The sequence below is a fragment of the Danio rerio genome, chromosome 25 (assembly GCF_052040795.2).
Source record: "Danio rerio strain M-AB ecotype USA chromosome 25, GRCz13ab, whole genome shotgun sequence".
NCBI classification, from domain to species: Eukaryota; Metazoa; Chordata; class Actinopteri; order Cypriniformes; family Danionidae; genus Danio; species Danio rerio.
This window is the reverse complement of record NC_141045.1, coordinates 13,660,779-13,675,371: the sequence shown is the minus strand read 5'-3', so window position 1 is coordinate 13,675,371 and position 14,593 is coordinate 13,660,779. Positions and strand designations below refer to the sequence as shown.

The window sequence follows — 14,593 nt, the reverse complement described above, 5'->3', positions numbered from 1 at the left end:
GAATTTGACCATAAATCATTTTATGTAAAAAATATATATTATAGTTTTGTAATAAATGTTTTTGTTTAAAATAACTATGATCAGTAAGCCACATTAATGTGACGCGAGTCACGTGACATAACCGAGCGGTAACTTTAACTGACATTTGAATCTTTGATGCGACATCCATAGTGAATAACGTTATAATGGGTCGAAAAGAGCAAGAGAGACGAAGAGAAAGCAGGCAACAGCGTCATTGTCGCAAAATATTGAACATATGTACAAAAAGACTGGCAAACAGGGTAAGACTGACGTTACTTCCTTACAGATGAGAATCTGTCCCTATCAGGTTATAGGCTGGCCGCATTAGCCGGGTCGTCCATTTGGACATTGTTGATTTGTCTCGTACACGACCTCCCTTTACCTTTTTATTTTTTGACTTGTGCCATAACAATTTTTGAAAATAACTGTCCGATAAAGGCTTTACGACCGGAGAATGCGCTAATCCCGTCCAATGTTTTGAGGCTGTTTACACCTGCTCACTTCATTCGTTTTATTCTGATCTGATATTAATCCGACACACTCCAAACGACACTGGACAGGTCTAATTAATGTATTATTTTGTTTTACACAAAATGAATTAAATTGTAATATATGACCTGGAGAAAATCTGACCTGCGCCTGTTTACAGCCAAACACACTTAAAGTGCAAAATAAATAAATACATATTTACTAAAATAATAAAACATGTGTTCTGACTTTACTTTATCTAACAAAAAAGTCAACTAGTCATGTTCAACTACACGATCTTTTAGACTAATATGAAGCATTTTGTCAGTTCATTTCGTTAAGTATTTATTTCATTTTATTATTTTTCTTTCACTTTATTCGTTTTATTTTTTATTACACTAAAATGATCAAATTAAAATCTTCAATTAATATCAAATGGCAGCATTACTTTACAGAGATGCAGCATGCTCCTGTAGTCCTGTGAAAAGAGATGAAAAATAAAAGAAAAAAATTGGGAATTTCTTTTTATTTCAAAGGTAAAGGGGTTTGTTTTGTGGGTTAGTATGTTATAAAAAATAATTGAGCATAATGGCAGTAATCTCAAAGCTTGCCTTGTTCTGAATGAAGCACAACGCCTCCTGTAGCCTGCATTTGTTTTACTTGTTTAACACAAAACGGGGAATAAAAAGTGTCCAGCACCAAAATCCTCCATAAATCAATACGTTTTAAATAGAGTTTTATATAAGAAGTAAAATCCACTGATAATGATAATGTTTTAGCGATAATATTTTAGCTCATAGATGAATTTCATTATCAGTGAATTTGACTAATTTACAAGAAAGGCATAAAAAGGGAATTAAGAACTTTATTTTAATTATTACTGTTTTAATGTTTTATTATTCAGATGGCCAATGTCTGACTAGGTGAGGTTATTTGTGCATAACGTTTTTTTTCTTTCTCTTGTGGACTGATAATGTATGGACTATTTTAGCCCAACCCTTCATATTTCTTATTCAATCTTTTATATTTAAAACACTGAAGTCCACTTATTATTGACTGTGATATACAACTTTAATACATGTTTGTAAATTAGTTGATAAATACATTTAATACATGTTTGTATGCTTTATTAGTAAAAGATAATAAATGGTGCTGCTCACTGCAGTTTATACTGATATTTCTGATAGCAATTTAATAATAATTGCTGAAGCTTTCATCACTGTATATGTCACGCTTTATCTGTTACGAATTTATTATCTGACATAAACAGCAACTGAGTATTAGGGCGAAACAAACTTAGGCGATCAGAGCGCCAACTTGGATCACCCCGCGCACCTCACCTTACTGATGACGAATAAATAGAACGAGAAGAATGCCGTTGCCATGGCCGACAGAATTCCTCAGAGTGACAAACGATCGAGTACAGTGAACAGTGATTTAATGACTTTAGCGATTTGTTTTGCATCTCAAACAGAAAATAATATGTCAACTGTGTTTTTTACTCGAGAAAATTTGATCACGCCTGTATTTGTCCACAACTATCATCAGAGTGACTCGATGGCTTCTCCTACAACTCCTACCATGTCGAGAAGCCCAACAGGTGAGATGAGAGTTTACAAAAACGGTGTATTTCCACCTATTATTTAATAAAAACTATAAAATAATAATATATCGTCATATAACGCAACTTACCGACTTAAGAGGCAAATATTCAACCTCTCGATATTGTAATTGCTTCGTGTCGTTATGATATTGTGTATTTTCTGACTTTGTGATTGAGGCCTGCTGTCTGTCAGTTTATGTATTGACATTCTGGCTTTTAAGTTTCTCCTTTCCACTCTACAGAAATTGTGCCTTGTTAAAGTTTCTGATAAAAAAACATTCAAATATTACTTTAATTTAAACTCTATGTGTAGACCTGCACAGTAATTTTCTTAGTTTTTGATGTTGTGGAGGAATATTTGTTATATTTGAGAAAACTGAGTGAAAATGTTATATTTAAGTCTTTTATTTGTTTAAGCAGTGATAAATTAATACAATTGAGGGAAAGTTGATTTTACATTCACACATTCTGACTTTCTCCTTTAAAATTTAATAACAGAAATATTGTTTCAAATTATAAATGGGGAAATCATCATAACACCCAACGACTATCATTCTACAATCTTGTTTACAGTCAATTAATTAGTGATAATTTTAATTTGAAGTCTTACTTACATGCGTTTTCAGACCCAATATTCAAATTAGCATGGTAAACAACATAGAGAGCGGTGAATGAACAAATGTGCAAATATAAACCCAACTTTACATCCATAATAATAAATGTCTATAGCTCTGTTTCTGTAACTGAAGTTCTGGAGCAAGACTTCTCTTTTCATTTGGATTTCTAAGACTGATTGTTAAATGTTTAAAGTTATAATTTACTCACAGATTTCTTAACTGAAGATCCAGAGCGAGAGAAATTGTTCACTTAAGTTTGACGATTGCTAATGGAAAGCTAAAAAAATGTGGATTAGTTTTTTTGTGGTGGAGAAGTGGTGCTTGAGGAAGAATGAAGATGTAGATGTGGCACCCACTGACAAAAATTAAAGAAAGGCTTCATAAATTTGATTAAACATTGTGAGGGTGATTGTTAAATAGCTCAAACTATAACTGTAATAAAATATTCTATAACTCAGAATATTGACTCAAAAATGAGTAAATGGATGACTTACTATTTATCAGGTTGTATTTGTCATTTTACATCATAGAAATGATTTAATTAATTAATTGTAGTTTACAAACATTTTCTATTATAATTGTACTTTTATTGTTGATGTTTCTTTTGTGTGATTGTCTTTTATATGTTCAATTTTCAGCAGTTTGTCTATTTTAAACCTGTGGATTAATGAGTTTTCTAATATTTCCCTGTTCATTTCCTTTACTTTAGAAAACCCAGAGAAACGGAGGAAAGGGAAAAGAGTCTCTGCTTTCTTTAAGAGAGCATGGAAGGCTGCAAAGCGCCCTTTCCTTAGCTGTGACCGGAGCAGAGTGGTTCCCTTTGAACCACAGTCGGATGTCAATGATTTCGAGCATCTGCCTGTTCCAGGTCCCTCCAGGACCGTCACAGCACATGCAGACCTTGAGCCGGTGTTGCTGCCAGGCCAGGTCTGTGAAGAACCTCAGCCGTTGAGTGTTCCGGGCCCCTCCAGGATCAAGCAAACAGCAGAAGTGCCAAATGCAGATCCGGCCCGTCCTGAGTCCTCAACGGCCCTCACAGGTCATGTTGACACTGAGCAGATGCGTCCGCCAGTCCAGGTCTGCGACAGTCTCGAGTCGTTGGCTGTTCCTGGAACATCCAGGATCAAGCCAACGACCATCGCAGATCATGTTGACCCTGAGCAGATGCGTCCGCCAGTCCAGGTCTGTGAAGATCCTCAGCCGTTGAGTGTTCCGGGCCCATCCAGGATCAAGCAAACAGCAGAAGTGCCAAATGCAGATCCGGCCCGTCCTGAGTCCTCAACGGCCCTCACAGGTCACGTTGACACTGAGCAGATGCGTCCGCCAGTCCAGGTCTGCGACAGTCTCGAGTCGTTGGCTGTTCCAGGACCTTCCAGGATCAAGCCAACGACCATCGCAGATCATGTTGACCCTGAGCAGATGCGTCCGCCAGTCCAGGTCTGTGAAGAACCTCAGCCGTTGAGTGTTCCGGGCCTCTCCAGGATCAAGCAAACAGCAGATTCGGCCCAACCTGAGTCCTCAACGGCCCTCAACGGTCATGTTGACACTGAGCTGGTGTGTCTGCCAGGCCAGGTCTGTGAAGATCCTCAGCCAATCAGTGTCCATGGCCCCTCCAATACTAAGAAAATGATGGATGCAGATTCGGCCTGTCCTGAGTCGCCTCCGTCTGTTCAAGACCCCTCTAAAATTGATGGGACTGATGGTGAGTCATCCTGAATTTGGTTCATTTTATTTCTGCCATTTGTTATTTTTTACGCTTTGTTGTTTTTAGTTTATAAATCAAACAGTGTCGTTTGTTGTACTGTTGGTTGTGTATTAATTAATACAGTGCTAAACATATATGAGTACACCCCCACAAATCTCATTTAAATTCATATTTTCTATAGGATGCTTTACAATATTATATTTGTGCATGTACATTAGTTTAGTCAGTACTGAAGCCAAATCTGGAGCTTATCTAACAAAATCACTTACAATAATGGTTCAAAAATTAGTAGCCCAAATGTATATGTTAGGAGAAAATATTCAAATAAATTTTCCAAAATAGTAAAAATCAAAGAGAAAAAAATATATATAGACAATTTTGTTGAAATTTGTTTTTTGTTTTGCACAGATTTAATTGTATTATCTTTCCATTTCTAAAAATGTTCTGTGACTAAAATATTAATTTAATAAATAAATCTGTTTAATAAATCTGTTTTGTTCAAATGCACCAATATATATTACCCATAATCACTGAGAAATGGATAAAAATATTCATTTTCACAATGGGGTGTACAGCATATATGAATAGTTTGAGCACTGTAGCTGCAGCTCTGTTCATGGAGATGTTTCTGTTTGTTGTCTTCATTTTAGAAAAACCCAAGAAAGGAAGGAAATGGAAAAGAGTCTCTGCTTTCTTCAAGAGAGTATGGAAGGCTGCGAAGCGTCCTTTCCTGTGCTGTGACACAGATGTAGTCCAGCGTTTTACGCCACAGCCTGAGCCCGAGCTCGAGTCAGACCCAGACCTTGACTCAGAATGTCTGCCAGGCCAGGGTGGTAAGTCATCATTCTGTAATTCGTAATTAATATAAATTAGTAATCAGTTTACTCCTGCAATTCTGATAAAAGTTGCTGCTTTTAGATCATCGCAATAGATCAAGATTTGAAGGACAGGAGTCATTTATTTGATCCGATTCATACCAGACAATCCCAATAATTCTCCCTGCTTTATTCTGTTTTTCAGGATTTGATCTGTCTCAGTTTGAAGTTGGAGACCTGATTGGAAAAGGAGCTTTTGGCGAGGTGTATGTGGCATCTCACAAACGCAGGAAAAGAGTAAAGGTAGAGAACTATTTTTTAAATTCAGTCAACATTTTCCTCCTGATTATTAAATATAAATCATTTGTTGGCTTTAATTTAATTTGTTGTTGTTGTTGTTTTTTTCGCAGGTTGCCCTGAAGTGTATGATGAAGAGTCAAGAGGACCGTTATCTGGACGTTGTAAGTTGAATAATTCACACAACAGTGAAAATGTGCCGAGCATTTACTCATCCTTCACTTGTCACTTGTTTTGAACACATGAATGTCGGGCTGTGGAGTTAATTAAAATTCATTTAACATTAATGGAGAAATCTGTTTTCTTTCTAGGATGGTCATTCCACACCTGTGCTTGCGGAAGTGGCAATGATGCTTAGGTTGATGAATGCACCGCGATGTCCAAACATCATCAGATTACACGACTGGGTTGAGCTTGAGGACAACTTTGTTCTCATTCTGGAGTACGCAGAGTCATGCCAGACCTTGCTTCAGTACATCAAAGATACAGGGGACATTGAAGAAAACCAAGCACGCCGGTTAATGCGTCAGTTGATCCGAGCCGTAATGTTCTGCACCGAGCGTGGAGTTTTCCACGGTGATATACACACGGCGAACATCCTGGTGACTCTACCCCGATTAGAGCTCAAATTGATCGACTTCGGTTGTGCTCAGCCAATTACCCACAAGCCTTTCAATAAAAGTGACTATCGAGGTGAGTTGGCATTTTGTGATAGTTTCTTTGTTCACCGTATTGTCTTATGAAATGACTGAATTCTGGAAATGTCTCTCTTACAGGAGCTGGACATGGCATGCCACCTGAGGCTTTGAGGGGTCGTGTATTCCATGCTAACCCGGCATACGTCTGGACAATAGGCATCATGCTGTATGAAATAATGCATGGACGACTGGCCTTTTGTAACAGACAGTCATTAATGTTTGGCTCCATTCAGATAAACCCCAGATTATCCACAGGTAAGCAGACACCTCTGAACAATCCCAGCCTCAGTGACAGAATAACACATGTCAGTCATTAGTCAAATGGATTAAATATAATGCTCACAGGACCTGTAGATATTAAAGTCACTTAATTGTGGATGTTTTGTAACATTTGATGTAGTAAGATTTAAAGACGTTCATGAATCTTGAGTATGCAGACGTATTTCACACTCTCTGTGCCACTTTTCAGCATGCGTGGACCTGATTTCCCAGTGTTTGATCCGTAATCCAGTTCAACGGCTACAGTTACATCAGGTTGAAGAGCACTGCTGGTTCAATCCAACGACCCCAAATTCTCTGAAGCAGTTCTTCAAGAGAAGGTAGAGGAACACACAGAGTTTTATTTGACAGCCCTTCATATTACTGCTTAAATAGCTTTGTGTTGTTTCTGATTGTTTTTCTCCATTTTAGAAAACACTAAAGAAGCGAGGAGGAGGAGGAGAGCACCATTTCCAGACATTTCACAAGACTGTTAAAGTTATTAATTACTCCCTCATGTCATTCCAAACCCCTAAGACCTCACTTTTCCTCAGTGTCAGTTCATGACGTGTGTTGATGAGAGCTCTGTCCTGCGCTGTATGTGTGTCGCACTGCTGACGTTGACCTCAGATGTGCCCACGCTTTGTTTAAATGAGAGGAAGTCGCGCAGGCCTCTGGGTTAAACACCAGCAGTGCGACACACATGCAGTTAAGGACAGAACTTCTGAAGTCATTATTTCTGTTTTATTATTTTTGTGTTTTTCTGTCTGCATAAAAGAAGTTTCGCTTCAAAATGACAGCTCTAGCTCCAAACTCCCTGACACCTTTCTTCATCTTCAGAAAACAAGTGAAACTATTTGAGATGAAATGCGAGAACTCTCTGATCCTCCGTAAACCACAAAGATGAAGAAATGTTTAAATCCCAGAAAACTTCAAACCATGAGAGCTCTGTCCTGCGCTGTACGTGTGTCGCACTGCTGACGTTTACCTCAGATGTGCCCAAGCTTTGTTTAAATGAGAGGAAGTCGCGCAGGCCTCTGGGTTAAACCTCAGCAGTGCGACACACATCCAGTGCACTGTGCTCTTATGAACGTGTGGTTTGAGGGTCAGAGAGCTCTCAGATTTCATCTAAAGTTTTCATTTGTGTTCTCAATATGAAGTAAACATGAATTTGAACTAAGGACATGAGGTCAGTAATTAATGACAATAATGGTGATTAATGGTGCCTAGACTGCAGCTCCGCACAAGACGTTTGGCCAGAGGAGAATTGGTCGTGCCCAACTAAGCCTGGTTTCTCTCGAGGTTTTTTTACCTTCACTTTAGTCAATTGGTGAAGTTTTGTTCCTCGCCACTGTCGCCGATGGCTTGCTTGGTTTGGGACTTGTGGAGCTGCGCTTCGATGGATTTGCTCTTTAGTGTTTGGACTTTCGGCAATGAGAATTAAACCACACTGAACTGAACTGAACTGGACTGAACTGAACTTCAACTCTGAAAACTGGACTGACAATTTAAACATATATGAATCTGGTGTTCTGTCATAAGAGAGAGAGATTGTTAAGTGTTCAGAATATTTTGTAATGAATTGCTTGTATGTATTGTTAATAATTCAAATAAAATCATGTGAATCAAACTGAAGCTCTGATCATCATTTCTGTGACTTTTCTAAATCAGTGGTTCTTAAACTGTGGTCTGTGTACGACTAGTGGTACGCGGAAGAATGAAATATGTCAAATATATGCTACAAACATTTCAAAATTTATCAATAATTATGTATAATGTGCCATATATGACATATAGCCTATATTTCTATAATCTGTAATCTGCCACATTTAACTGTTCAGAGTTGTAACTGCTTTATTGGGCCTACTACGCTACTGTATTTCAATACTGCTCATTTTTGGTGGTACTTGGAGATAAAATTTTTTCTGAGGTGGTACTTGATGAAAAAAGTTTGAGAACGTTCGAGGTTACAGAAGTAACCCTTTGTTCCCCGAGGAGGGGAACGGAAGTGCCATAGAGTGGATTGATTGAAATCCATGAAATGGGAGGATTCGGTTCAGAAGCCGCTTGTCTGAAAGAGTATTGAACGGGCCAATGAATGCAATGAATTGGCAGCGTAAGCTTGCACAGGTGCACTTCATTGCCAATTATCCCAGCATATAAGCACACCTGGAGCGAGCAAACGCCATCCTTTTAAGATGAAGAGACTTTCAAACAGCTAAGGGACTGTCATTATGGCGACGGAGTATGGCACTTCCGTTCCCCTCCTCGGGGAACGAAGGGTTACTTCTGTAACCTCGAACGTTCCCCTTCGGTTGGGGAACTTCAGTGCCATAGAGTGGATTGATTGAAATCCACGAAATGGGAGAAGTATAGAAAGCGCCATAATGACTGCACCTTACCAACGCCCCCAATGAGGGGATAGTCAAGCAAGCGTGACGCACCAACATCATGGGAGGCGCGGTCCTCCAACGTGTCCCTGGCCCTAATTTATCTTACTTCAACAGAAGTCTTACGGATTTAGATATATTTTTTGGGAAGTCGTGAGCATCTAGATAATTCTAGGAAAATACGACAGTACGTTGGGAAGCGTGCAATCCCGATAGGGAGGACGCTGCGGAGGCCATCCGTTACCCAAGGGGCAATAGATGGCAGAATTTACATATGGACTAGCCCTAAAAGGGGGGAGTACGCATAGCAAAAGAGTGGTTAGCGGAGAGGGAAGACACGGGTCCGCCCAGGGGGGTGGGGGGGGGGGTGGACTTAACCGTGGCGGAATAAGCATATGGGATCGCCTAGTGGGGATCACGCATAGCAGGCACCTTTACCCAAAACGCGGGCTGACCAGCGGGCAGACCTACAACGTAGTGGGCCAGCAAGTGACTCCTCCGCTGAGTCAGTGCTGGGGGCCACGGAGGAATCTGCAGGGCTCACCTGATGGGGAACTTTACTGACAGATAAAAAGGCGCACGTACCTCCGTGTTAGGGAGAATGGCGCAGCAAGCGTGTTTCAACACCCTACCGAATTGTTTCCTCAATCACCAAGGGTTACCTAATACCCTTGAGGAAACCGGCTCCACTCGCAGATTGTAAAACCTTGCAAATGTGTTGGGTGTCACCCAGCCCGCAGCTCTACAGATGTCTGTTAGAGAGGCGCCGCGTGCGCGCGCTCGAGAGGATGCAAAGCTCCGAGTGGAGTGAACACGCACTCTCGGGGGACGCGGTTCACCTCGGCTCTGATAGCGAAAGAAAGGTATCCACAATCTAGTGGGAACTTATTTCGGTACGGCACTTCCCTGCTGCCGACCGCCATAACAGACGAAGAGCTGCTCAGATGATCTAAACTCTGAGTGCGGTCCGGATAATACGCAAAACGCGAACTGGACAATAAAGAAGGGCTGGGTCTGCCTCCTCCGAGGGCAGCGCTTGCAGGCTCACTACCTCGTATTAAAACGGAGTGGTAGGAACCTTGGGCACATATCGCGGGCAGGGTCTCAGAACGTGAGAGAAAGCCAGCCCAATTACAGGCACGAGTCACTGACCGAAAAATGCCTCCGGGTCCCCGACCCTCTAATCGATATCAACGCGACCAGCAGAGCTGTCTTCAGGGACAGAAAGATACTGAGTCGAGGATCGAAGGGATCTGACGCGGCTTGTGTAGCGAGGGCGAGATCCTAAGAGGGCATGAGAGGGGGCGGGGTGGATTAATTCGCTTAGCGCCCCTGAGGAACCGGATGATGAGGTTATGCGTTCCCACGGTGCTGCCAGCCACCGCGTCATGAGAGCGGAGATGGCAGCCACGTAACCTTGAGTGTGGAGGGCGACAGCCTGCTCTCCAGCTTCTCTCGGCGTAAAGAAAGCACAACGCTGATCTGGCAAATTACGGGGGTCTTCTCTGCGAGAGACACACCATTCAGTGAATAGACTCCACTTCAGGGCATAGGCACGCTCGGGGAGGGGGCTCTAGCCCGAGTGACGGTATTAGCCACCGCAATCGGAGGTTACCTAAGTCTTCCTCGCGTCTAAGGACCTCCAAAGATCGGCGAGGGTGCCAGATGGTGCCCTGTCCCTGAGAGAGTAGGTGCTCTCTCAAAGGGACTGCCAGGGGAGGGCTATCGCGAGGGAGAGCTCTGACATCCAGGTCCGGTTGAGCCAGAGGGGCGTAACCAGCAACCTGTTCCTCGTCCTCCCTGACCTTGCACAGTAACTGCGCGAGCAGGCTCACTGGGGGAAATGCGTATTTGCGCATGCCCCGAGGCCAGCTGTAAGCCAGTGCATCCCTGCCGAGAGCACTCGGTCAGGGAAAGAACAACTGGCAATGAGCGATCTCGGGGGAAGCAACAGATCGATCCGGGCTTCCCCAAATCGCGCCCATATCAGCTGAACAGACTCGGGGTGGAGTCTCCATTCTCCAGGACGTAAGGTTGCCGTGAGAGCGCATCGGCTGCACGGTTGAGCTTGCCTGAATATGAATGGCGTGCAGCGATTTCAGCCGCGGATGACTACAGAGGAGCAGACCCCCTATACGGCTGATATACGCCACCGCCGCCATACTGTCTGTCCTGACCAGCACGTGTTGCCGCTCCAGCACCGGAAAAAAACGGTGGAGAGCGAGGAACACTGCCAACAGCTCCAGGCGATATGCCAATGCAACTGGGTACCTTCCCACAGGTCCGCAGCCGCATGCCCGCAACGCACAGCCCCCCAGCCCGTGTTGGAAGCGTCTGCTGAAACGACAACAAGACTGGACGCCTGTTCTAGAGACACCCAGGCCTGTAGGAACGAGGGGTCGCTCCAAGGGCTAAGGGCGCGGCGACACAGCACAGTAACAGAGACTCGGTGTGCGCGCGCGTGCCATGCGCGTCTGGGGACTCGATCGTGAAGCCAGTGCTGAAGTGGTCTCATATAGAGTAATCCGAGCGGCATGAAGCGGCTGCGGATGCCATATACCCCAGGAGCCTCTGAAATAGTTTCAGTGGGACCTCTATTTTACTGTCGAGCTCTCTCAGACAGTACAGCATAAGCTGAGCGCGCTCTCCGGAGAGGCGCGCTGCCATGGTTACCGAGTCCAGCTCCAGCCCGAGAGAAGAGATCCTCTGCACGGTTGCGAGTTTGCTCTTTTCTCGGTTGACCTGAAACCCCAACAGGTGGAAGTGCCGGAGCACTTTGTCTCTGTGCATAATCAATTGCTCCGAGAGAGGGCAAAAATCAGCCAGTCGTCAAGAAATTGAGTATGCAGATGCCTGCGAGCCGACGGGGCGCTAAGGCACCCTCCGCGGGCTTGGTGAGGACCCGCGGAGACATAGAGAGCCCGAAGGGGAGGGCTTTGTATTGCCAAGCTCAACCTTCAAACGCAACCGCAGAAACTGACGGTGGCGAGGAAGAGTGGAGACATGGAAATACGCATCCATCAGGTCTAATGCTGCAGACCAACCCAGAGGACGAACGCACCGAAGGATGCACTTCTGCGTGAGCATTCTGAACGGCAGCTTGTGCAGACAGCGGTTCAAAACGCGCAGATCTAGGATTGGCCGTGACCTACCGCTCTTTTTGGGCACGATGAAGTGTGGGCTGTAAAACCCGTTCTCCATCTCGGCTGGAGGGAGCGGCTCGATTGCATCCTTCGACAGGAGCACAGCAATCTCCTCTCGCAAGACAGGGGCGGACAGGGGGCTGACCCTGGTGAATACACACCCATGACTTGGGGGGCCGTTTCGTGAACTGAATCGCATAGCTGAGTCTGATTGTGCGTATGAGCCACCGCGAAGAGCTGGCCCGCGCTAACCAGGCAGGCAGAGCTCTCGCTAATGGACTCATCGCTACAATCGCTGACGTACAAGTAGTGGGTCAGCGCAGAGTGGGTGTGCTGATCCGGGAAGCGCGCGGGTCCCACGGAAAAGCTGGAGGCGAGATATTTGCTCTCATTCCGCACCCGAGCTCCGGAGGGGAGGCTCGAGGGGTGGGAGAAAGGAGACCGTCCTCCCAGCGCTCGTGAGCCACTGGCGAAACGCACCGAATCTGCAAGCTAGAAAGCATAGCGTCCCAGACTGGCAGATTTCGGGCTGTCACATCCGGGGAAGTGGAAAAGTGCCCTTTCATAATGTTTTCATGGCAGTAAAAAAGTGCCGTTGGAAATGGGGCCCCGCCCTCCAGCAGGGAAAGAGCAAGTTCCCTCTTCTCCAGATGGCCTGTCCCAGGGACGCTTCGCGGCCCGTTGCCAGACTTAGCGGCGTTCTGGGCAGGGGGGCTGCCTGCTTCCGAGGTGCCCGACGCGCTCGCTGCGCCAGAGGCGTGTGCGGGGGCGGAGCAGCTCTCGTAGGCGGGCGCCTTCGGCGAGGAGCAGGTATGAATGGCACGGTGGGCGGAGCGGGCTACGGACCGCCGATAAGACATCACCCATCAACTGCTCTCTCACTGCCTTGAACTCCTGGGTGAATTCACAGACAGTGTCGCCGATAATGGCTTGGGATAGGGGGAAAGTCAAGAAAGCGGGCTTTGTCGACTTCGTGCATATCAGCCAGGGGTGGCGCTCCTGGATCACTAATATGGACATCGTCCTCCCCAACGCACACGCAGCGGACTCAGTAGTCCGAAGAGCTAAGTCGGCGGCGGTGCGAAGCTCGTAAGCCTGGGTTGGACCCACCCTCATGCAGCTCGGCCAGCGCCTGTGCTTGGTAGCGCTGATAGGTGGCTATCGCATGCAAGGAAGCAGCCTGGCCTGCAGCTATGTAAGCTCTAGCTCCGAGGGAGGCAGATAACTTACAGGCTTTGGATGGGAGACGAGGCGGACCCCGCCAAGAAGAGGCGCCACGCGGATTGACCGCCATCGCGCACTCAACCTGAGGAATCGCCACATACCCCCTGGCTCTTCCACCGTCAAGAGTGGTGAGGGTGGAGGGACACGCAGCACAAGCAGAAAAAAGTGCTTTTCAAGACCGCGTGAGCCTACTGTGCACCTCCGTAAAGAAGGAAACGCCCCTCTAGTCGGTCCCAGCCCGAAGCAGCCCGGGAAAGCACGGCTAACATGTCCGTTTCAGGATCCGTAGTGACAGCGCTCACCAGCCCGAAGGGGGCGAGCGGGTCTGGATCATCATCGGACAATGAAAGCCCACCCTCCGATGCCGCGGTGGACGTCTGGTCTCCGGTGTCATCGGGCGTAAGGGCTACCATCTGTTAGACGGATCGCTTCCCCCGCCCGAAGCTTGGATGGAGTGCTTAGAGGAGTGGGAGGTCCGCGGGCCCGTGGGCGACGGATTATCTCTCGCTGAAACCCTCAGATCTGCCCGAGTGCCTGCTGCAGAACAGGGGACAACTGGGGTGGTTCGCCCTTTTGCAAAGGCTAGCCGCGATCTTTACTGCGCAACAGTCATGGCATCGTAATGACGACATGAACTGCCCCCGAGCAGCGCATTAACATGCTGGACCCCCCAGACATGTAACGCAGTGCCCGTGCCCATCATCCGAGGACAGGAAACCACCGCATCCAGAAACGCACAGTCGGAGCGCCGTCCTGAAAAGGACGTGCTGCACAACTGTGTTGCTCTTTCTGTGAAGTTTGCAACTTTATACGCACCGCTCTGGAGGACCGGACCCAAAGAACGCCAGGCAAGGGAGAAACCCAGCTCGACCGTCTGCCGCTGCGTTTACACACTCTGGACCGGGAGAATGCTCTCGTTCGCTCAGAATCGCTGGTCACAGCAGGAGGAACCCTCATCGACTCGATCAGAAAGTCTCTGAAGCGAAAAGGATGGCGTTTGCTCGCTCCAGGTGTGCTTATATGCTGGGATAATTGGCAATGAAGTACACCTGTGCAAGCTTACGCTGCCAATTCATTGCTTTCATTGGCCCGTTCAATACTCTTTCAGACAAGCGGCTTCTGAACCGAATCCTCCCATTTCGTGGATTTCAATCAATCCACTCTATGGCACTGAAGTTCCCCAACCGAAGGGGAACCACTATTCTAAATGACTCCTTACTCAATTAAAGAGATAGTTCTCCCTGAACTTTTTACTCAAGCGCTTCCAAACCTTGAGTAGGGCCAGACAGAATCTGCGGACGTTTTTTGCTATTTCTGCTGAGAATTTTGGTAAAAATCTGTGGATTTCTGTGGA

General features: G+C 45.7%; 2 protein-coding genes across 18 annotated transcripts in view; one reads left to right on the top strand and one right to left on the bottom strand.

Moving 5' to 3' along the window:
- The window catches only part of LOC141380917 (serine/threonine-protein kinase pim-3-like), a 63,371-nt gene that overhangs the window by 34,793 nt on the left and 13,985 nt on the right, over positions 1 to 14,593 (bottom strand). The gene's annotated exons all lie outside the window — the stretch shown is intronic.
- Positions 86 to 8,112, top strand: LOC137489393 (serine/threonine-protein kinase pim-2-like). 16 transcript variants are annotated; one of them, XR_015526290.1, is made up of 12 exons: positions 91 to 281; positions 1,997 to 2,089; positions 3,419 to 4,411; positions 5,065 to 5,247; positions 5,435 to 5,532; positions 5,640 to 5,690; positions 5,838 to 6,219; positions 6,303 to 6,479; positions 6,694 to 6,823; positions 6,915 to 7,074; positions 7,176 to 7,437; positions 7,539 to 8,112. XR_015526290.1 is itself a non-coding variant. In XM_087311924.1 (10 exons), the coding sequence occupies exons 1-10, from the start codon at positions 257 to 259 to the stop codon at positions 6,922 to 6,924; spliced, it is 2,142 nt and encodes a 713-aa protein (XP_087168050.1). In that variant the 5' UTR covers positions 86 to 256; the 3' UTR covers positions 6,925 to 8,112. The 16 variants fall into 16 exon arrangements, 3 of the variants coding, with proteins under 3 accessions (XP_087168050.1, XP_087168049.1, XP_087168051.1); XR_015526294.1 differs by lacking the exon at positions 91 to 281 and having other exon boundaries at positions 1,610 to 2,089; positions 3,419 to 3,764; positions 4,261 to 4,411; XR_015526295.1 differs by lacking the exon at positions 91 to 281 and having other exon boundaries at positions 1,610 to 2,089; positions 3,419 to 3,764; positions 4,261 to 4,411; positions 7,176 to 7,442.

Bases quoted from the DNA above. Each gene is read 5' to 3' on its own strand.
- LOC137489393 (XM_087311923.1), top strand. From the start codon at position 1,873: ATGGCCGACAGAATTCCTCAGAGTGACAAACGATCGAGTACAGTGAAC. The intron at 5,248-5,434 runs GTAAGTCATCAT...TCTGTTTTTCAG, and splicing joins ATGTCTGCCAGGCCAGGGTG to GATTTGATCTGTCTCAGTTT. The intron at 5,691-5,837 runs GTAAGTTGAATA...TTTTCTTTCTAG, and splicing joins AGGACCGTTATCTGGACGTT to GATGGTCATTCCACACCTGT.